Source organism: Paralichthys olivaceus, chromosome 17 (assembly GCF_024713975.1).
Source record: "Paralichthys olivaceus isolate ysfri-2021 chromosome 17, ASM2471397v2, whole genome shotgun sequence".
In the NCBI taxonomy this organism is placed as follows: Eukaryota; Metazoa; Chordata; class Actinopteri; order Pleuronectiformes; family Paralichthyidae; genus Paralichthys; species Paralichthys olivaceus.
The window spans coordinates 18,655,387-18,678,732 of record NC_091109.1 but is presented as its reverse complement, the minus strand read 5'-3'; the positions used below and the strand labels follow the sequence as shown (position 1 = coordinate 18,678,732).

General features: G+C 43.3%; 1 protein-coding gene across 6 annotated transcripts in view; it reads right to left on the bottom strand.

The window, feature by feature from the left end:
- rps6ka3b (ribosomal protein S6 kinase, polypeptide 3b) overlaps positions 1-23,346 on the bottom strand; it is a 37,038-nt gene that overhangs the window by 6,559 nt on the left and 7,133 nt on the right. For 2 of the 6 annotated variants that reach the window (XM_069512385.1, XM_069512386.1), the window contains exons 1-10: positions 22,876-23,103; positions 22,010-22,069; positions 3,729-3,845; positions 3,284-3,365; positions 2,269-2,349; positions 2,026-2,105; positions 1,558-1,664; positions 1,397-1,434; positions 1,137-1,279; positions 95-165 (exon numbers count right to left, since the gene is read on the bottom strand). In XM_069512385.1, coding sequence (XP_069368486.1) covers positions 95-165; positions 1,137-1,279; positions 1,397-1,434; positions 1,558-1,664; positions 2,026-2,105; positions 2,269-2,349; positions 3,284-3,365; positions 3,729-3,845; positions 22,010-22,069; positions 22,876-23,088 — 992 coding nt within the window. In that variant the 5' untranslated portion in view covers positions 23,089-23,103. Of the gene's footprint in view, positions 1-94; positions 166-1,136; positions 1,280-1,396; positions 1,435-1,557; positions 1,665-2,025; positions 2,106-2,268; positions 2,350-3,283; positions 3,366-3,728; positions 3,846-9,647; positions 9,856-15,207; positions 15,321-22,009; positions 22,070-22,875; positions 23,104-23,346 lie in introns of those variants that run through there. The other 4 variants (XM_069512388.1, XM_069512389.1, XM_069512390.1 and 1 more) reach the window with 3 other exon arrangements.

The following is a 23,346-nucleotide window of genomic DNA, read 5'->3' as shown; positions in this document are numbered from 1 at the left end:
TGTGCCTGCCTCCTCTCAGATGTGCACTGCGCTGTAATGAAAGCTGTTAGGTGGTGATTGGAGAGGAGTTTACAGACGGTGTAAAGTGTCTTACTTGAGGATCATGGTCATCGTCTCTTTCCGGTCTTTGCCTTGAAACGGCAGCGTTCCCGTCAGCATCTCAAACTAAAAGAAAAACAACACCAGCGGTCAGAGGTTTATAATTCTGTAACGCTCCTGCTGCAAAGACAGACGACGAACAAACTATAAATATGACAGAGACTTTTAAAATGGAGCAAAAGAGATAAAGACAAAGAATTTCATTTTGTTGATAAATTCATTGAATGCTGATGTGTCACTGCCACGTGGGTCCAAAGATGGACATTAGGCATAAATATCTAAATGAATATCTAAATATACTATATATATATATATATATTGAGCTGACACAACAACACAGGTTATAAAGTGTGTAATGTTAACCTTCATTAGGATAATAACTCGAGAACCTGAACAAACAATCACCTCAACAACTTTCTGCATAAGTCAAACTGTTGATATTTGAATCACACGTCACCGGCATGAAAAACGTTCTCCTCACACAGGTGAGATGAAGATGTGATGAAAGAAGCAAGTGTGAACTTTAACAGTGTCAAAAATATAAGTGATGTTTCTCTGCTCAGCAGCAACAACGTACAAAATGTCTTCATGGTTTGAACCTTTGGTCCAATCGCATTTCAGAGGGATTCCTGAAACTCTTTTGATGATTGATTGACCGTCACTGTTTCTATTCACATCTTTTGCTTGTTTCTTTTATAAGAGAGTTAATAATGGAAATAATACTGAAGAAAGAAGATGCAAAATACTGGAATATTCTGAGTTTGATTGTTGTTTAATAATTATTAGGGAAATAATACTTACAGGCTGGTATAGCAGGAGCCAAAGCTAATGTTAAGCCTGTGTTTGAAATCTAGTTGCTACAGATTTGAGATTTTGAGGATTTGCTGTTTTTTATTAGAATTTACGTGACAGCAAAGTTAATAAAACAAGGTATTTGGAGACATCGGCTTGATCCTCCTTGACTGTAATCACTTGCTTTATTACAAAAATCACAGTCAGCATCATGACACCGTTCCCTCCCCGCAGCGTCTTCTCACCATGAGCACACCGTATGACCACCAGTCCGCGCTGTGCGTGTGTCCTCGCCTGTTCACCACCTCAGGAGCCATGTACTCCACCGTCCCACAGAAGGAGTAGGCTTTGTTCTCGTGGTCGATTGACTCCTTGCTGAGGCCAAAGTCTGAACACACACAGAAATCAGCGAGATATACGTTATCGTAATTTACGGCAGCTTGAGGCAGCAGTAAAAAATACTGAGTAAACACACACACACAGAAATAGGTGTAATATTACGCACCAGTCAGCTTGATGTGTCCTTCCTCGTCGAGCAGGATGCTGAAACAACACAAATACTTTTTGTATTCTGAAGGAAATATCTGCGGGGAAACAGAGTACACACAGTGTGTGTGTGTGTGTGTGTGTGTGTGTCTGTGTGTGTGTGTATGTGTGTGTGCCTACTTCTCAGGTTTGAGGTCTCTGTAAATGATGCCGAGGCCGTGAAGGTGATCGAGTGCCAGAGCAAGTTCAGCCAAGTAGAACTTTACATCCTCCTCTGTGAACATAACCTGTAACACACACACACACACACACACACACACACACACAAGCTGCGTCAGTGTTAAAAGTGGTTTCCAATTATCTTTAACTTTGAATTCACTTATAAGCCTCTTTGAATGTCAGTGAAACCAGGTCAGGACCCTCAGAGAGAGGAGAGGTGTTTGCTGCTCTGACAGTAAGGAAACTAACGAAACAGGAACAAATGGTCCAGTGTTTACGTTGGTGACTATGGATCAGAAGAATCACAGTCTGCATCACAGTCACAGACTCACAATCGTTAGCCTGCTAAGGGGGCGGGCCAGTGGCGAATCCCACATGACACAGACACAGGAACTAAGCGTCTCCGTTCTGAACTGTGTCGGGTTTTACCTCCTTAGAGAGACGAGTGAAGAGATCTCCCCCTCTGAGAAAATCCAGGATCAAGTAGAGCTTCCCCTCCGTCTGAAATGCTAAAGGGAGGGAAGAGGAAGACGGTGAATTTATATGAGATCTGAGAAGATCCCTGTTTATTGAACGGTTCCTCTGCCAGGTCTGTTGCTTGCGAAACAGAGCAGCGATGAGCTCCGATTGGCTGGTGGGGAGCTGGTGACTCATCAGGCAGGTCTGACTCACCGTAGTGCAGTTTTACGATGAAGGGATGGTTGACCTCCACCAGGATGTCCCTCTCCATCTTTGTCCTGACCCGGTCACGCACTGGACACACACACACACACACACACACACACACACACACACACGGACACACAAACATAAATCACCAGATAAAGCTCTTACTGAAAAGCCAAAACAAAACATCCTCCCTTATTTGGCTTCTGCTTTGGCTCCCAGATGGCAGCATATGAGACACTGAATCACAGGCTGAGAGGCTGAAAATAAACTCCAAGGAAGAAAATAAGATGACAGAGAAAAGGAAGAAACAAACGTAGAAAGAGGAAAAATACAGAAACAAAGAGGAAGCCAGAGAGGAGAGGAAGAAGCAGGAAACACACACACACAGCTGTATTTTTCCCACCAGCAGGTGGTGTATGAGTTGAGTTAAACGTCACTTCAGGAGTTCAGTTCTTCTCTTCAGTGCTTTGTGTCTGTTAGGTCTCATGTTAAGGTGTGAAATTCCATTTTGGGCGATGACGAGTGAGCAAACAGGAGAAAAAACACCCTGAAACTCTGGAGAAACAAATCCATAAAAGGTTTCAGCCGACAGAACCGTCACCGAAGACTCTGCCAGCCTTTTATTCTGTGATACACTCACAGAAACATGTAGAATCCAAACCTAGAGTCCTGTAAGGCTTTATCTCTCGTTTGATGTCTTTGTTTAACTCTCTTAAATTTAAGTTTCGTAGATTCAGTAGCAGACAAAACTAAAATGACCCCCCGTCACCACATCCTTGATCTTTCACCTTCAATCACCAAAATCGGATCAGATTCAGACGTTTGTACCAAATCTGAAGAAATTGCCTCAAAGTGTTCCTGAGATGTTGCGTTGACAAAAACTAAGATGTGTGTTGTGAGGCCACAGTGACATTTGATGTTCTCACCAGTTAATATCGGAGTCAGCTCAAGTTGAATCAAAAATAAATAAAACAACCAGAAAAGAAAAGAATGGAGATCTTCACGTCGCTCTGTGTACCTTTCAGTGTGGCCTTCTTCAGGACCTTCATGGCGTACAGCTGACCGGCGTCTGGCCCTGAGATCTTCCTCACCAGAAACACCTACACACAAACACAGTTCAACATTACGATGTGTTTGCTTCATGTGTGTATATCTGTGTGTATCTGTGTGTGAAATGTGCGTAGTTATATATATATAGAATATATATAAGTATAGACGGGTATCAAAGAGAGTTTTGTGTGTGTGTGTGTGTGTTAGTTTTTTTGGGTTAGCTCTATTTTCTTGTGTAGATTAACGTAAACACAAACACACACTCTGAGCAGTGGTCCATTCATAAAGACGTCCATATTAAGAGTGAGGAGGGCCGTCTCCATGGCAACGGGCTCTCAAACACACATTACGCAGATCTGAGTGGAGAGGAAACCCACACTTACAAACTCACTCACACACACACGGAGACGTACCTTGCCGAAGGAGCCCTGTCCCAGGACTTTGCGGAGCTCGAACTGCCGAGGGTCGGCCTTCTCTGATCCCTCCTTCACATGGTGTGTGATACTGATCTCCTTAATGTGCACGTCATCCTGTAACACACAAACGCACAAATATCACTATCACCATCTGAAATGCACAATGTTTCAGCTCTAAGTTTCTCTGGGGCCGTTTTGCAGAAGCCGGTAACTTCTCTTTTTTTTTTTGAGCAACGACACAAGTTGAGAAAAATAAAACTATCGCTGCTCTCAGACATTTTCCTGAAGTTTTCCAGAGGGGCTGTAAGCGAGAACAAAAATGTCCGAGTCGGTTGCTGCAGACATTTTCATAAACTTGAGTGTTGTTGTTTATGAGCTGTAAACAACAACACTTCATGTCCCGCCTCCTGCTGCTCTACAGGCTCCGCCCCTCGCCTGAATGTTCCCCACATGTTGTCGTGAACGAGTCGGACGATCTGCTGCTTCACAGGACAAACACAAAGTCCGGACCCAATTTTCTGGACATTTCCACGAGTTCACGTCGGAAAACAGCTTTAGAGGATTTTTGAAAACAGCGATTCCCGAACATTTTTGTGCAAGTGCCACCTTTCGAATGACACAATGTCTATCGAGGTCATGTGTGCGGAATGTGACGCTGTTTTCAGACATGATGAGGAAGAGTCATCTGATAATTGATGAGTAAAAAGCAAAGACTGAAGGACAGTATTTCTCCAGCAATCAGGGGCGAGGTAGACAACTGTCTGGTGCCCACAGCTAAGAGAGTGCCACTAAAAGCTCTGTGCCGCTGTGTGAAAAGGTTTTAGGCACTTTAGATGTTAAGATTCTGATCCATCACCAGAACCATCAGGGAGGCGTCAGACGGGTCCCACATTCATTCTGTAGCAGGACAACAGGTCCAAACACAGCCCAAGTCATAACGAAGTGTCTCATACACGAGGAGAACGTGTCCACTTACTGATACAACGCGCAAAGTGAGTACGGCGTCTGCTAAGCCTCAGTTGACCAGAATGCTTTGCAGCTGCCGAGCCACAACACAGGACGGGGTCCACTGACACATTTCTTTTTTATGGATAGCAGTTTATCTCGGAGCAGGTGTTCTGGGCTTTTTAATGGAAGGAATTCAGGGAAATTAAGACGTCGTCCATCATTAACAACATGTTTGAAGGTGGACACCCCCCCCCCCCCCCCCCCCTCGATGGTCCAGGCGTCTTTAAATCTGGCTGAATCACACAGCAGGTTGAGCAGGGTTCCCGAACATTCGTCATCCGCACAGTGGGAAATGACAACACACACACACACACACACACACACACAGAGACACACACATACAGACAGTTGTCATGGAGCCACCCTCAATACCTGCATCCCGCTGTAGCTGAGTGACTAATGACACCATACTGTGTGTGTGTGTGTGTGTGTGTGTGTGTGTGTGTGTGTGTGTGTGTGTGTGTGTGTGTTGTGTGTGTGTGTGTGTGTGTGTGTGTGTGTGTGTGTGTGTGTGTTCCTCTTGTTCTCGTTTCTCCAGGTAATGATGAATTCAAGTGAACACGTACAAGCTGCACTTCCACTGTTTTCCCATCATCCTCTCTGTCCTACTTCTGTCTTTCTCTGTACCGCCCCTCCTCCTCCTCCTCCTCCTCCTCCTCCTCTTGTCGTACCTGTAGTTCCCAGGTGCTGGCTGCCAGGTGTCCCAGTGTATTGTGGGGCCTGTAGTCCCGACTGCGACTGAGGTTCTGTGGCGCTAACATGCTCCTGTGCGTCGACTGTGAAGCGACAGGATGGAACCGATGCCGGCTTCTGCTCGTTCCTGACACTTCTTCCTCTCTCTGTTTCTCTCTCTCTCTCTCCCTCCCTCAGAGAAATCTTTCCCTCCCTCCCTCCTTTCCTCCCTCGTTCCCTCCTACTTTCTCACTTTCTTTTCTATCTTGATGTGAACCGTTCGCACCTCTCCTCTCCTCTCCTCTCTCTCTCTCTCTCTCTCTCTTCCTCGTGGGAAATGGTTGTGGACTGCTGTGGGAGGGGGTGTGGCCAGATGTGCAGTGGTAGATGAAGTATTCAGATACTTTAATTAGGTAAAAGTACCAATACCGTAATTTGAAACTACTCAGTTACAAAATAAAAGTCATGCATTTAAAATCTTAAGTTCAAGTATATATATAAATATATTATCTGTAAATGTACTAAGAAAATGAAAGTACTTTAATATTTTTATACAACATATAAACTGGATATTGAATTCATTACAGGCTTTAGAGGATCGAATCATTCTCCTTCTCTGCCCACATTTACTGCCCGCTGCTGTCTTACCAGTGTTTAATTGAAAGAAAAATAAACCAGATTTTAGATTGATATCTGTGCACAGGTTTCCAAAACTGTTGCTAATTGAGATTGGAGCTAATTTGGAGTATTCCATGTCTGTTTCTGTATCAGTACATGATTGTTATGCTGATAAGAAGCTTATTAAACTTTATTTTGAGATATAACTAGTAACTATATGTGTTTGTTAAATGTAATGGAGTAAAAGTAGTGTCTGAAATGTATTATTATATTCTCCTATTTGATATCTTTACATATCCTGTATATATATATATATATATATATATATATATATATATATATGAATATTCCCCCAAAATATTTATTGAAACTGGATCCAGAGCTCTTTTAATAAAAACAAATAATAATAACACACAGGAAAAAAAAAACAGAATGACTGAATTTAAAATTTGACACTGCATCACACCTGCACACCAACATGCAATTGAAACAGCATGTTGGTGTGGAACATCACGCCACCTTATGTAAATGAGATTCACCATCCAGACTGAGATGATCGCAGACGAACGCCTCTGAACGCAGCTCAGTGCCGAGAACCGAAAACAGCTGATAAACAAGACAAACCCGGAGACGAGCGATGCGGAAAGAGATGTTTGAAACACTGCACAATTTTAGACATTTTAAAATTATGTGTCTTTTACATGGAAATGTGTGTGTGTGTGTGTGTTTGCATGACTTTGCATGCATGTGTGTGTGTGTGTGTGAGTCAGAACACAGATGGAGGATCAGAGCTGCAGCGACAGGATGCTCATGTAGCACCTCTTAATCACAGGATCAAAACTGCAAACCCTGCACCTGTGCTCTTGCTGCTTTTCTAACCTGCTATTGTCGCTGTTTATTTCCATCTCATCTTCATGGTGTAATATGACAAACACTCACAGCTTCAGCTTCACTTTTCCTCTGACTTTCCGAAGTCTCCCCCTCGGCCTCGTGCAAGGAAGTGAGCACAATGTCCCCACATGCAAAGAGCAAAGTCTGGTGTGAATCCACCACCAGTGGCTTGTGACCGGTGGAGGATTCAGGCCGTGAGTCCACGTCAGCTGCCACTTCACAGCTACACAAACTGTCATTTTCAATCCAAGTCTTTGATTCGTCAATAAAAAAAATGGTCATGGAAAGTAAAGTCAGCTGTGACCTTTGACCTTTGACCACAAACTTGATCTTGAAATAATTCCTTCATCCTGAGATATCGAGTTAATGAGAGAGGGATTAACGGCGGACGGGCAGAAATAATCTAAACTTGATGCACTAGAGGCCGAAGTATCCACAGAGCCTGGATCCTGCTTCAGAGACCAGAACTAAATTGTGTTCGGAGATATTATTAAAAAAACAAAGGGTAAAATGTCCTTAAAAAGATATCTGCATTAATGTAGACACGGCCTCATCTCCTCGTTTAAATTGTAAAGTCACACTCCTCAGGTTCTCGGGCTGAAGAAGCCTGGAGCTCAACCTGAGATGAGACGCCTGTGTCTTCTTCACTGACGGAGGCTGTTTTTTTATTGAGATAAACACGTTAAAACAAATCAAGCAACTTTCTCTTCTCTTCACCGCATTGCACGATGAGTACATTTGTATTTGAGATGTAATGAGGCTCTGACCAGCGCTCTCACTGTCAAATTTTAAACTCTGACTATGTAATAATAATAATAAAATATGAAACCACCTGACATGTTCACCGACGAGTATCCACAGATCCATGAGCAACACATCTGGAGACGATGCAGCACAGCAGCCCTTCATCAGATCTAATTAAAGAGGTCTCATGAGCGGAGTGAATCACTATGATGTTGTTATACTGCAACAACAAACCTCCCAGACGGTCACATTACCCCAATCAGATCAAATTAACGTAAACTCACTGCACACGTTTTTTTTTTTTTTTTTAAACCTTTGGTCCAACGGGGAAACTAACACAAGCCAGAGTATTTTATATATAATTATTATTATTGCTAATTAATTAGTAAAATCATCTACAAATTACAATCGAATGGAGAAAAGCACTTTGCTCTCCAATGAGAGAATATGAGTAAATAATAAAAGTGTTCATGTCACAGTCACAGTCGACAACGACTCGCTGGGAGATTCTGTTCATACAAACAGCCTCAGTTCAGTGTTTAATGGTAAAGATTCTCAGAGCTGATGTTAGGACACGTCAGTGTTAGAGCGGAGGAGGGTAACGAGAGGACGAGCGGTAACATGAAACCCCACCGACCCCTCACTGCCCACACACACACACACACACACACACACACACCAATATAAACACAAATCTGGACAATACTTGTACTTTTCTACGACTCCTGTACAAACCAGTTCAACAGCTTGTCGCTGCAGATTTGACGCCAGAAACATAAAAACTCATCGCAACAGCTCGTCCACCGAATCTTCACTGACATTAATCCAAACTTTGGTGACAGCTAAGTCTCCGGAAAGTCACGACAACTCTCCACACATGCAGCTCCAACAGTTAAATCCACAAATCATTTTTCACCACAAGGAGCCAATACTGAAAATATAGTCAATTCATTATCTCTCGCTGTGTATATTAAAGTAATCAAAGATAATATATATTTATTTTTCAATTTCAAAAGGTGTGAATCATGAGGCCTGCTCAGACACTCAGAGCGAGGGACGGGGTGAAGGCAGTATAAAGAGGGGGAAACCCAGAAAGACCAGATATGCTTGTTGGGGGATTCTCCTGGAGGGAGACCGTGAGGTGTGTGACCCCATGATGCCAGTCGGTCACATGACAACAAGTCGAGTAGTGTGAACTGCACCGTGAGCCGACCATCAGTCAGGTCAGGAATAAACTGCTGGGAGCTCACTCAACTGCTCAACAAATCTGTTGAGACGTTTGAAGAACCTGGTGTTTGTTGTGAAGATGAACAGTTTCTTTCAGAAACAGTGAAACCACGATGGTCACATGTCGTCCTCGTGGTGCCTCTGGTACAAAGTGCACTCGACAGCTGAAGTTCTACCCTCACACTGAAATAACACAAACTTCAACAGGTCACTTAGTTTATTGAACATAATTAATGTTCAACAAACAAGTTTGAACAACTTCCTCAGCAGCAGCACGGATGTGTTTGAGTGTTTTTCTCTCGTGTGCTGGGTGTCGACCTCTGAGTCTATAGAAGTTTTGCGGTATATACATGACGCAGCAACTCTACATACTGTACGTTCACCTGAACCTAACCTTATCCTACCCACCTGCTCTGGTGTTTAGGGTTTGTCACACTATTTTGAGTTTGCAATGCTTTCATGAATATGGCTGGCAGTTAGTTTGGTATCATGTCAAAGGCAAGGAGGCGGGAGAAGGTGAGAAGCTCTGGTCGCTGTCGGACTTTGCAGGCACGCAGCTATTCCATAGTACCAGAGAACTCCATTCATATAGAGCAAAATCAAAAATATGTGGCAGTTAATTTTGGGCCAGCACTACTGAGCACGTCAACATATCGAAATCAACATAGCAGCTGAAAGATGTGAGAAGAAATGTACATCAAGGTGAAACATCTCCAGCACCACAGTCTGACTCACGCAGGAGCCCGGACTACTCACAGCCCTGTCTTTCCTGTTCTGATCCCGGCGCCCACCATCAAACGTCTGGGTTGGATGCCGGTGGCTGGCGAGCAGCAGAAGGCGTCTGAGCGACTTCAGCCGACTCCTCAGCGTCCTGACGAGGCCGGCGACCGCGCACACACACGCCGGCTTAGCCTTGGTCGTGCAGTGTGTCATCGTGAAGTGTGCTGAGACGACTGGAGGCAGCGGGTGATTGGGACTGGGAGAGGCTAACAAGTGTCTGTGTGAGTCAGTGTGAGGGGATACCCAGAGGAAGAGGAGGGGAGGGCGGAGGGCGGAGGGGGGGTCCGTATTGGCATGGGAAGAGGGATCTCCCCCGCTCCTCCCCCAGCCTTCTCCACTGCAGCTGTAACCTTCCACCCTGTGTTTCCATCAGGTGTCCTGGAGATCCCCATTTACTCCACGCTCACATAACTCACTGTCCAATGACTAAACACCACGAGGAAACAAATGTGACGCACACATACAGACACACAAATCAAAACATCCTTGGAACATAGAGCCAGAACAGTCGACTACACTCCGACAGTCCAACGCACTCCTGCACAGACACAATGTGGACAACAACACGAAATCCTCCACCTGTCACAGAACCACACAACACCACCGCCACCAATACACAATGTACACAACGCCAGAGCAGACCAGCAATAGGATGCGTGACATTTCTTGGATTACCTCCACCTGTTGTCGCCTTCCCTGACACACACACACACACACGTTATAAAATCAGTCATTATTTTCACGCTCCCTCTGAACAAGATGTGTTCATGTCATATTAAAGGTCAACAGTAACAGTATAGACGCAGAGAATTATTACTTTGCTTCTACTTTTAGTTTTACGGCACGTTAGCAGAACACTGTTGGTTTGTGTGTGACGTATGATATAACTTCGTGTTTGATTATTCTCTGTTATAGCTTTGTTTTATTGACTTCTTCTTCACACACGGCTACATGTAGTGAACAGAGGCCACCGTTGATCACAGGTGTAGTTCAACTTAAATATGACGAGCAAATATCGTGTGAGAGCTTTGTTTTTATGCAGTAAATAAAGAGTTAATAAATACATTACTGGCAGATAATAGGACATTTCTCTGACTTGGTCATATTCAAAGAAAAAACTTTAAAGTGGGAAGAGACAGAGATTACATGTAAAATTAACATGATTAAATATGCAGCTTCATTTCTCACCATCTTTTCCCTGGAGACTGTTCTCTCTTCTCTAAAGTTCAATCCTGTCCGACCATCTGCATTAAAAATATTATTAATATCTTTAATATTAAGATCTCTCTCATTCACAATACATGAATGAACTCGATATATAATCTAGTAGGTGCTCCACACATCTTATTACATTTATATTATCAATAATAAGTATTTAAAAGGTATTACATTGTCCATTGTTACTTCTATTGTATTAATATAATATTTGTGTCATTTTAAATCTCATTTTAAGCCACCAGAATGTAAATAAATTAAAAATACTGCAACCACAAGTTCAAATGTCCAATGTGTGTGTCTGTGTGTAAAGCTTCTCCATGGCAGCAGCTATCAAGGACTGACAGGGATTCCATTCCAGACAATCTGTACCCCCCCCCTAAGCCTGTTACGCAATCAAATTAACAGGCCGGATAGACACTACACCACACAACACTACACAACACCACACAACACTACACACACAACGCTTGGGGATTTGTCAGGTTAGAAGCATAAAGTGCATTTCCGCTGGCCTTGACCAAGGATCAAATAACCCACACACACACACAAAGGCTCTCAGCTCGGAGTCACCTGTCGGACATTAGAGAGTCATCTCACCACTAACATGTTTTTATAGAAGTTCATTAAACACGTGTGGTGACATGTCCCTGAGTAATGCCGAGGCTGTGCAGAACGGTCCCGACCACAACGTGTCTCTTGATCTGTCTTGACGACGCTATCAGCAAAACTGCAGCACTGGTGCTGAGTGATCGATTCCTCACTTTAATACATGAAAACAATAAAATGAATACAGGTGTTTTTTATCATGAGAGGTGGGTTCATGTTTGAGCTCTGTCATAAAGCATTGTCTCAGATGTACATTAGTCCTGCGTTAGGCATGTTTCATATGTAAACACATACAAGAATCACTGTTCATGACCAAATCTCCGCCCCTGATTCTGGAGCCAAACAACTCAAACTCTCAGCACAAAAGTTAAATATTGACGTTCATGAGCTCAGGTACAAGTTTCCTGTTAGTTCTCCTGAGCGGTGACAGCTGAGCAGAAGAAGACAGCTCCACCTACAGAGACTCAAACTGCATCGACCGACAAATCCAGAGGAAGCAGACGCCACAGAGCTCTGTTTGATTGACAGGAGATCTCTGGGAAGTGTAGTGCAGCAGCGACAGACGCTGAACAGATTCAGACACAGACGAAGATTAAAAAGAGAATGGAAATAACCCCTGCAGTGTTTTTAAAAGCCACCGGACACAAATCAGTATCCATGATGATTTGTGTACATCTTCACAGTTTGTCTCACACTGTAGAAACACAAAAAATATACATAAAGCTGATTTTCTGTGTTCCTGTTCAACACATACACCTTCAATCCCATTCAAGGATTTATCTTTGGGGTTGAGGTGGTTGTAAGGAGACAGGAGACATTTGGACACAGGGTGGACAGGTTTAACCTGAAATGTGTCAAAGAGAAAATAAAGATAGAGGGAAGAAGATACAGGCGGGGCTGTGATGAAAGGATATGATTTGTGGTAGAGGCCAAACTTTATGTTACAGAGAGCGGCAGAGAGCATTAAGTATAGATGAGCAGGAGCAGAGGGAGGACATCATCATTAATTCAGGAGCTGGCAAGATAAGATCCTCAATCACTACACGCACACACACACACGCACAGCAGATGAGTGTGTGTGTCCCTACCTTCACTCTGCTGTTAACTGATCTACCATAGAGACATCACAGATGTGTAGCGATGATTTCTTAGACTGAGATAAACTTCGGTCGTGACGTGCAGGGGAATGTTGTTTGGTTCTTCTCTGACAGACATCAGATATCTCAAGGCTCAAGCTTCGGTGAGACAAATCGACAGACAGCTCCAAAGCCGAGCCGATGTAAGAAACACAAGCTGCGTTTGAAAATGCAAACGTCCAAGTCAGTTGTCATAGAGAGCAAGTGGATGTACTGATGACGTACAATACAAAATAAAAGCTCTGAGGACATCAACTTAGATCTGCACTGTTTCATAATCGTTTGATTCAACGAGGAAAACTGAAGATCACAATAAGAGACACATTTAAATAATTACAGTGACCCAAGTCCATTTTCATCCACTTTTAACTTGACATATACGCGTCTTCACCTCAATACATGAAAGACAAATGAATCTTATATCTTTGTTAGGTTTTATAATCGGTCTTTCATCGTTGGACTGAATCCCTCTCTGCGTCTCGCTCTGATTTCTTCCCCTGCAGCTGTTAAAAGCCACACAACTGGAGAAATAGCTCCACCAGCTGTTTGCGTCTGTGAACCATCTCTGAATGTTCGGTGGTGGATGGAATGAAGTTTTACAAGTCTTCTTAAGATTCAAGCAACAAACAGAAAGAGTGAGAGGGCGAGAGACATCAATCGGAACTGAAAGAGCCAGAGAGAGAGAGAGTGAGAGAGAGAGATGAAGTTGGGAGACAGCTCTGATTTGAAAAAAACTTTGTCACCATGCCAACCAGGTTACTATGGTAATCTGTCTGTAATACACACACAAACACACGCACACATATCTGTTGGACAGTACAGCCACTGTCTGAACTCCTTCCATCCACTTCCACTCTCTCTCTCTCTCTCCCCAACTTCCATTCATTCTCTAGCTCTCCATGTCATCACTCCTTCCCTCCTCTCCGCTCGTTAGTGGAAATCAAAGCTCTTTATCTGCTGCCAGCGGAGCATCTCTGATCAGGACGAGGGGAGCCCCTTAATTACAGCTCGCTCACAAGCCGTCGCTGCACAGGGGACATTTCTAATGACTGATCACACTCTCGCTTTACGCCAAATTCTAGATCACAGAGCTCGACTGCTGCAGAAAAAGACTGAGTGGCACATCACTCCTCCTCAGTGTCAGGACGCAGTCACGTCAACTCACACACACAGAGCAACAGTACAAATGAAAACATCCATCACGCATCAACTCACAAAGACTGTTCATCAGCTGCTCGACCACAGACAACAGCAGAATCTGCATATGAACAAACGTCATCAGTATCAAACTACAGCCGGTGACTCTGTGCGTGTTCACAGTGTAAACAGTAACCACTCGTAGCTAATGCAGCCTGACTTTGACTGTTTTTAATAACGCAGCGCTCAGGTGCAGCACACCGCCGCCTCACGGACTACACAGCAGCATTCTGCTTTCTGTTCACTTTCTGTCCTGCACACCAGAGTGATAAGACGATGCACGAACAGGCACTTTCAGTCACTGAGGAATTTCTTTACATAGAGAAAACGTCTGGTAAAATCCACTAGAGTGTAAACAACTGAGGTCTTTAAAACAAAGCGTCTCCCTTCTCTTAAAGCAGGCTGGCTCTCTAACAACTTTAGAGAGCCAGCCTGCTTTAACTAAACCTGAAGAACTTTAGGTCCAAAATTACCCCAATGGACTCTAATAATAGTCCAGACCACCTCCACAAGGTGGGTGGATGTTAAAGGGTCAACAGTTCTAATCAAGGCTCGGAGTGTGTCCTCAACGAGGCCACTTCATCTGAAATTAAAACACCTCCACACCCGGGGAAATGATGACGTTTTTATGAAATATTATTATTATTATGGAAAAATGAGCAACTGCCTCGGAGCCATGTAAATAATAAGTGCCTCTATTGTTAGAGCTTTTCAATATCAACTAGAATTTCACTCAGTAATGTTCATACCTGCACCAAGGACCAACAATCCTTATATTCTCTCAGCTGCACCAAATATTATATACTTATAGAGATCACTCCTCTAAATGTGTGATTTTTTCATCAAGATACAAGAATTATTCTCTTGGAAAATGTCACACGAGTTCTTAGATTCACACGCTGATCCAGATCTGCACCACAATTTACTGAGTTACTGACACACACTGGATCCTTCCACCAAGTTTCACAAGTTGTTTTTGTGTAATGATGCCAACTAACAAATCAAGTTGATTTAAAAAAAAAAATTGTAAGTGAATCTATTCGGCAGATATTTAATTTATTATCATTAAAAAGAAAGTATTGAAAATTACAGAGAGTGCAAACAAATGGCATAAAAATGAAATCAGCAGAAAGAGCTCCAGGTTAGAACATGATAATTTGTTGCCAAAGCAAATGGTATGCATGCCCACAACACCCTGTTAGACCTGAAACACACACACACACACACACACACACACACACAGACTGGCATCAAAATCCAACCAAAACACGGTCAGCCAACAAAAGACAATCAGTCTGCATCTGTGTGTGTGTGTGTGTGTGTGTGTGTGTGTGTGTGTGTGTGTGTGTGTGTGTGTGTGTGTGTGTGTGTGTGTGTACCTGCAGCTGCCTGTTCCTAACGTGAAATAAAAGAGTCTTCATCGCGCTGCTCTTCTGTCACAGTGCCGCTCAGACTGATTGACTGACAAACTTGTTTCAACACACAACGCCAGGGGAAGGGCGCGCGCACACACACACACACACACACACACACACACACACACACACACACACACACACACACACACACACACACACACACACACAGGAAGGCCCTCCAGCTGTTCATCGCGACGATTAAAGCATGTCCTGTCATTGTTTCCCTGGCATCAACATCTGTACAGGAAGGCACACATCTGTCCTGCCTGCCAGCCACACACGCACACACACACGCACACACACATGCACACACGTCACTGTCGGGCTGTGGACATGACATAAACTTCTTTGTGTGAGTAGTTCTAATAATGAATAAAGTGAGTTAAGACCCAACGAACAACAATAGTGAGATTTCCCACTGGTCTTTGAATGCATCATCTCTCTAATAAATGCACCTTGCTTATGACATGTGACACAGTCATTGAGGGGGAGGGGGAGGAGGGGGAGGGGGAGGAGGGGGGGAAAGAAGGAAAATGGAAAACAGCAAAGGAAAGAGGAGTAAAGGAAACATAAGGAGAATAAAATTAAAAAGGAAAAGAAACAAATCAAAATAAAATTACAAATAAAGCCCGACATCATTATTCTGATAAATGAAAGAATGTGAGGAAGGTGAGGTGGCGATGAAAACCACAGAGCGTCTGACATGAAATTCCTCAGGAGTCACACACACACACACACACACACTCTTCCTTCTCCTCTTCCTCCTTTAGACATTTGTGTTTTTCTCTCTTTTCTCCAAGTTCCAGAAAATAATTAAACAGGAAAACAGTGACTTCAAAATAGAACTGAGGCACTTTTCATCATGAGCTGCATCGTTTCTCATCCCTCCCCCGTCACGCTCACAACAACAGGATGTTGATTTGAAAATAAACTGTGCTAATCATACACAAGGTAATCAGCCCCTCATCACAGTAATCTATGCTATCTGTGTGTGATCCGAGTAAAAGAACAAAACAAAAGTTTCTTTGCAGCAGGATGCAGGGAACATTCGAATATCTAACTAGCTTTAAGATTCAGTGGAGTAAATCTTGAAATGTTAGCTGTATCAACATCTATGTCTTATGCAACTAAAATAAAAACAATATCAACCATCAACAATATATGACATTACACAGAGCAGGAGCCACATCTATAATTTCTAACTGAATCTGTGAATCTATCAATAATATAGTTAGTTTAAGGACTAAACATTTTAGCGCCATCACAACAAAGTTATTTTATCTGAACAAAGAAAAATATCAACTACTTTCCATTCGGAGTAAAAGTTTCCCGCAGGTTGTAAATTCAAACAGCACTGATTTAACATTCTGACGTCTGGGAAACATTTATCCAATCCATACTGTGAATGTTCCACCCGACATACAGTAAGTACACATCAATCAATTCACATCCGTGAGGCTATGAATCTGTTCTGTCGTCCGCTCAATCATCAGAGGTCACCAGCGCACTGATGTTCCACATGTGACAGAAACACAATGATTCGTCTTCTATTCCCTCACTTTTCACTCTGCTTTTGGTCTCTGCCACCTCCTGAGGGAAAACTCAGACCCTCTCTGATGAAGCGCAGATTGTCCCAGAACAATAAAGTTATGGACAAACAAGATGAAAGTCCAAACCATCGTAAAATAAATAGAAATAACATTTAACCTCTAAAAACTTTATATAGTATAGTGTTTACATAGTGTGAGTGTGTGTGTGTGTGTGAGAGTTGTTGGTGTGTTCCTGAAGAGAGGGCTGCGTTCAGGAAAACCGGCGCCGAGTTACACAGATTACATCAACGCCCCATGACCTCACAATGGTAATACCCACAATGCCTTGTTCACAGCACACATACACACACTCACACACACACACACACACACACACACACACACACACACACACACACACACACCCTGCTCAAAGGAATGTACCAACTGATCCTACAGAAAGTACACAAAAGTCTTTCTTCCTCTTCCTCTTGCTCTCTTGTGCCTCTCTTCTCTAATATACACAACACAGACACACACACAGAGAGACACACACTCCCTCCCTTGATTTTTGCCTCTTTCTATCAATCAATATTTCCTCTTTCTCTCTCTCCCTCTCTCTGTCTATCAATATCCACTCAAGCCAGTGTGGGTGGGGCCTTGGTTTCCATTTTAGGTGTTTAGGCCTGAGCGCACACACTCCCTCTCAAACACACACACACACACACACCCAAGGATGACCACTAATTGAAACAAATATCCTCTAAGTGCTCAACCCAAACATAAATAGCTCATTTTCAAATTAAGACTGAACAAAATGTCCCAAAGTCAAGACTATTGTTTTTCTACCCTCTTGTTTGTCTGGACTGTGACAGACACAGACACACACACACACCTGAGCATGTTGAATAAGAGGGTAGAGTGCCATGTGTTTGTGTGTGTGGGCGTTAAAAAGACGCCAGAGAAAGTCAGTCCAGATGGCCGGAGAAGATTAAACACCATCTGCCGGCGAGCACTACGTACACAGCCAGCGCACGCATACACACACACACACACACACACACATACACACACACACATACACACACACACGCGGAAGGTCGTGTGATGATTTATGAAATCTGAGGTCTATAATAAGGAATTTCATTACAATTTTAGCATTTGTGATAAAGGCCTTATTCTTGGGGAATTATGAATAATTCATTATTCTTTTAGTAATCTGTCAGAGAAACGAGGCTGAAAAGGGGAAATGAGGGTCCACATGTTGTGTCAGACTTCAATACTCTGTGTGTTTGCAGCTGCAGCACGTGTGTGTGTGTGTGTGTGTGTGTGTATGTGTGTGTGTGAGAGAGCGTATTTACCACTGACTGTATATTACATTAGCCTGCACATGCAGACAGAGTGTGTTGGATTTCAGGCAGAAAAGTTGAAGATGGTGGCGCAGTCTTCTTCAGTCTCCACCTCTGACAAACTATCCCAGAGGATTTGAGATGGGGTTGAAAAGGATTCTAATTTAATAATCAGTTTCAAAACTGGTTTCTCAGACTGTTTCCCGAAACATCAAACATACGGAGTGAAACAGATCAGACTGTGGTTTCTACTGGGCAGCTGCCAGGTCCTGCACAAGTGGAGAAATTTAACTAAAACAAAGATCCAGGGTTCATTTTAATATTTATGCGAAGCACCTGAAGCTGGGATAATGTTTTCACACATTTTCGGCGACTGTCAGTGACTGAGAGGCGACATGGAGCGGACTGGATGGATGTACGAGCATATGGAGTGAGCCTGACGACGCAGGATGTGTTTTTATCTTCCCTCACCGACTCTTCAGTTCAACCGGAAAACTCGACCAGCGCTTCCTCCAGATGTTCACGTCAACTCGCTTTTGAACAAACTGCTGTTTCACCTGCTGAGCCTGAGTCAAAGAGACGACTCAGTCAGGCTCCGACCAGCCAAAGATGGGGGCATGAACCCTCCCCACACCTGACTGAGCAAACACACCCCTCGCTGGGCTGATGCTTAACATGGAGCTACCTGACAGCTGTTCAGTGAACACTGGAAAAGTCGGTTGATATTTGAGAGAAATGTATAAGACCACGTTGAAAATACTCCATTAAGGTTTTTACTGCAACAGGCGGAGCTCAGCATTACACCAGGAGAACGCCATGTGTGTGTTCGCTATCATATCACAATGATCGGGCCTCACTGACCCGCCCCCCATAAAGAGAGAGACACTAAAGATGGTGGACAGCCACTGTGAATAAATGACCTCACCCTGGGTCCAAACATGATCCTGGGTCTGTCCAACACACAAGCACGCACACACACAAGCACGCACACACACAAGCACGCACACACACACACACACACACACACACACACACACACACACACACACACACACACACACACACACACACACACACACACACACAGCTGAGCAGCAGCAGATGGCAGCAGATGTTACTTGGTCCCTCAGAGAGCAGCGATGTTCCTAACGCTGTCTGGAAACCATTTACTGCCTCACTGGGGGCATCAATGAGTGTCAGTGTGAGTGTGTGTCTGACTCAACAATGAGCAGTGCAGTCAACATGTGAAGTGAACGTGTTGCCTTCTTGCAGTCGTATCTGACGACGAGTGTGTGTTATCGCGTAAGTGTTTGTGTGTAAAGGATTTAATAACGACTGTGAGTGTGTCTGTGAATCAGTGCTCAGTGTGTGTGTGTGTGTTCATGTGTGTGTGCATGTCTTCTTGTAATTCTATCTTCTGAGGATTTATACTGGTTATTTATTAGGGCGTGAGCACAGGACGAGGATGATACTGGAATTAAAATTGAATATAAACATTGACAAAAAGTTTTAAAAAATCCAAATGTAAGTGAAGGAGGCATAAAAATAATCATTTCAAGCATTTTTATTATGATACTGCATAAGAAAACTTCATTTCTTAAGAATAATACATATATATATATATATATATATATATATATTTCTGGTGGACTTATCTCATGTCAAATCAGTATTTTGTCAGTGAAGGTCCTCACAAGTATAGGGAAGAACTCAGTTTCACACGGAAGACTTACACAACATGCCACAGAGAGAGAGCTGCCTCATTACCCAGTTTAAACACACACACACACACACACACACACACACACACACACACACACACACACACACACACACACAGTTTCACACTCAGTTAAGCCAGTGGAACAGACCAACTCACTCATTAACAGCTTTATAATATATTCTTCCTCACATCCTTGTGACGTTCATGCAGTTTGAGCTCCTTTGCAACAGAGGTTGTGCATCTTGTTTCCTTCGTGGGTGTGTGTGTGTGTGCAAGAGTGAGGTAATGAGCGCTCAGCTCTTCTCAGACAGTCGATCCATAAGCCATCTCCTCTGCATTTAAAAATCAATGTGTGCAGCTGCCCTGCCTGCCACCGCCGACACACACACACACACACACACACACACACACACACACACACACACACACACACACACACACACACACACACACACACACACACACACACACACACACACCTCGAGTTGGATCGGAGTCAGGTTCGGTTTTATTGCAGTGATCTGTATTGTAGCTCTTCACCACCAACTCCCAACCATCAGCTTGTTAACAGCTTCTTCTCTGCATCCGAGGTTTTCTGTGTCAGTGTGATGCAAATGTTTTCATTAATATTCATCTTTGCCCACATTCATGCAGTTCAGCTGCAGCACAGATGAAACTCTGAGCGTACTCTACTATCTGCTGCTCCGTCCTCAGTTACAGAATAAAAGAAGTGGCCTGGAGATTCACTGGCTAACGACGACAAAGACGGATCTTAATCAAAATCGATCAACACACAAAGTCGACAAATCCATCCACCCAGTTGGTCTGTTTAAATCTCTAAACACTAATATTTAACTGTTATTATAACAGCAAATCTATGTACAATACTTTTCATGTTATATGAGTTTTATTTCATGATTTGTCGCCGACTGAATTTGTAACTTAAGTTGTGGTTCATTTTGTTTTCTGTATGTGCAGGTTGCGTTTGACAGAATAAGACCAATACAAACCAGTATATAGCATAAAAGTGGGACACATCATATGGGACTGTTCCAGCTCCATACGCACAGTGTGAAGTGTGCGGCGCAGTGCGATGGCAGTTGGTATAATCCTGAACCATTTCATGCTGTTGTGTCAACTTGTCACTTGAGAATGAGTGTGAAACTGCAAAACTGTCAAATCACAAATCCTCACAAACGTGGGACGTTAAACTTTTCTTCAATGTTATTGTCAAAAAATTGGGAGCTTGTGCGAGAAATTGCACGCACCGTCGCAACTGACACGCATACACTCAAAACTTGAGTGAACTTTTCATTCCGATCACATGAGGATAAAAAGAGGCTCTTTGATTAAAATTTTTTTTTTTTATTTCACTGGAAATTCACATTGTTTTTATACATCCCAAGTGCAATACTGTCAATGAAAAGGTTTCCTCTGATTTTAATTGATTTATATATTTGTATATACTTCTGTTAATCATTGTTTGCGTCTATCTTATGTAAATACAGCAAATTTTGATGTTGTCTTGTGATAAATGCTTTTAGGTGTAGGTGCCATTCAGGGCATTGCAAAAATTAATTTGTTATACTGGAAAATGTGTAACAACATTAAAGTAATGATTAGTTGATTAATCAATGAGATGCTCATTGATTAATTTGTTGTTCTGGCTGTTATATTATGTAAATGCTATTTATTTCAAGCAAAGATAATTACAGCTTCGAGAAGGAGAGAAGTTGTTGCTTTTCATCGTTATAATTCACTGTGAACGAAACATAACTTGAGTTTTTGGACTTTTTGAACTAAACGAGATGTCGAGCAGCGCAGAGGAACAGAGCGAGTTGTTCTGCTTGAAGATGACTCATGAGTTTAATATTGAGCTTCACTTTCATACCAGCAATTATCCAGCAGGAGTAGGCGTCCGTTTTTACAAACAGTGGACAAATTATCGAAAGAGCAGGACTCACACACAAACACACACATGCGTAAAGTCTCACATGTGTCAATGTCCAAACCACAGGAAGGGCTACACAAACAGCTGGCATCAGCGAGCTCAGAGTGTTCAGCTGTTCTGAGTACAAACAGTTCGCTGTGTTTACAAGTAAAGCCTTTTAAATGTCAGGCAGGACTAATAGAATCCTCCAAAAACAAAGAGTTGGACTTACGGTGCAGGCAGGCATGGAGTCATCATCGCCCGCAGAGTCCTCAGGGTCGTGATGAGCATCCTGTAATAACACAGAGGGAGAGAGAGATGGATTAACACATACCTGACACACAGAGGCGACATGGTGGATCGCAGCTGCTTCCTGTGTGATCACACCAGGCGGCTGCAGCGTCACTGCTGCAGGTTGAGGCATGTTCACCTGAACAACTGTCTGTTGTGACAACCACACCCCCACTTCCATGTAAACACAAGTCACTGCTGCACAGGCCTGTTTCAGGCAGATTACCCGTCAGTCCACCTGCTGCAGGTAACATGCATGACAAGTGTTTCCAGGGAAGTGATGATCAGCAGCTTCATCAAGATATTTACTATGATCATCCCGTTAAAGATTTCCACCTTAAAATAGGGCACTTTAAAACCCTGGTTCTAATTTAGTGATGTACTGTAACCAGCTGCTGTACATGTAGAGTGTAGATCAGGTCTGTGAAGAGCTTCATTATTTAGTCACATCACATGTTTGTATTGATGGTGAGGTGACGCAAGCTGCACACTGAGTGGGCGTCTTTTATTTTGAAAGTCTTTCATCACCCTCTCCCTCCTGCTCCCTGCCATGAAGGAATCCGACCAGAGTTGAGATTAAAACAAAAAGGAGGGCGAGACAAAGTCGCAGACGGTCGTGGCCACCAACCTCGTCTGCTCTGCCAGGAGGGACAGAGCGAAACAACAGATATGAATTAGCCTTACGTAAAGTAGATTAACGGCCAGTCTGGAACTGCTGCTGGAACAACAGCTGTGATTCAGACACTGATACCACTGACAAAATACAATAATAACAATAAAAGCGATTATATTATGATGAATATTTACTGTGTGCAGAGCCAAGAGGATAAGTCTGAAATCAGCAGAGGGAGAGAAGAGTGAGCAGCAGGAGATGGATGGTGGACAGCGAGAGAGATGGATTTTAATGAGAAAGAGGAAGAAAGAAGCAGAAGGTGATAGAGAGGACAGGGCTGCAGACGGACAAGAAAAGGGAAGAGCTCTGGTGTTGCTCAAAGTGACGAAACGCAGAGTCAGAACCATAGACGGTAGATAAAGATGGACGACATGTCTCTACTTCCTCCCACTATCCAGAAATGAAGCCAGAATATCCCAGGTGTGAGTGCTGCCATGTCGTGCCAATGACGTCATTTGGAGTTCGAGTCTGTGCAGTAGTGACTGGGGGGGTGGAGCCACAGTATCAAGGTCCCACCGATAAACATGCTCAACCTGCGTGAGTAAGTCTCCTCTGCCAATCATAACGTCAAAGCCCCGTCAATCATCATCCAACCTGATTTTGAC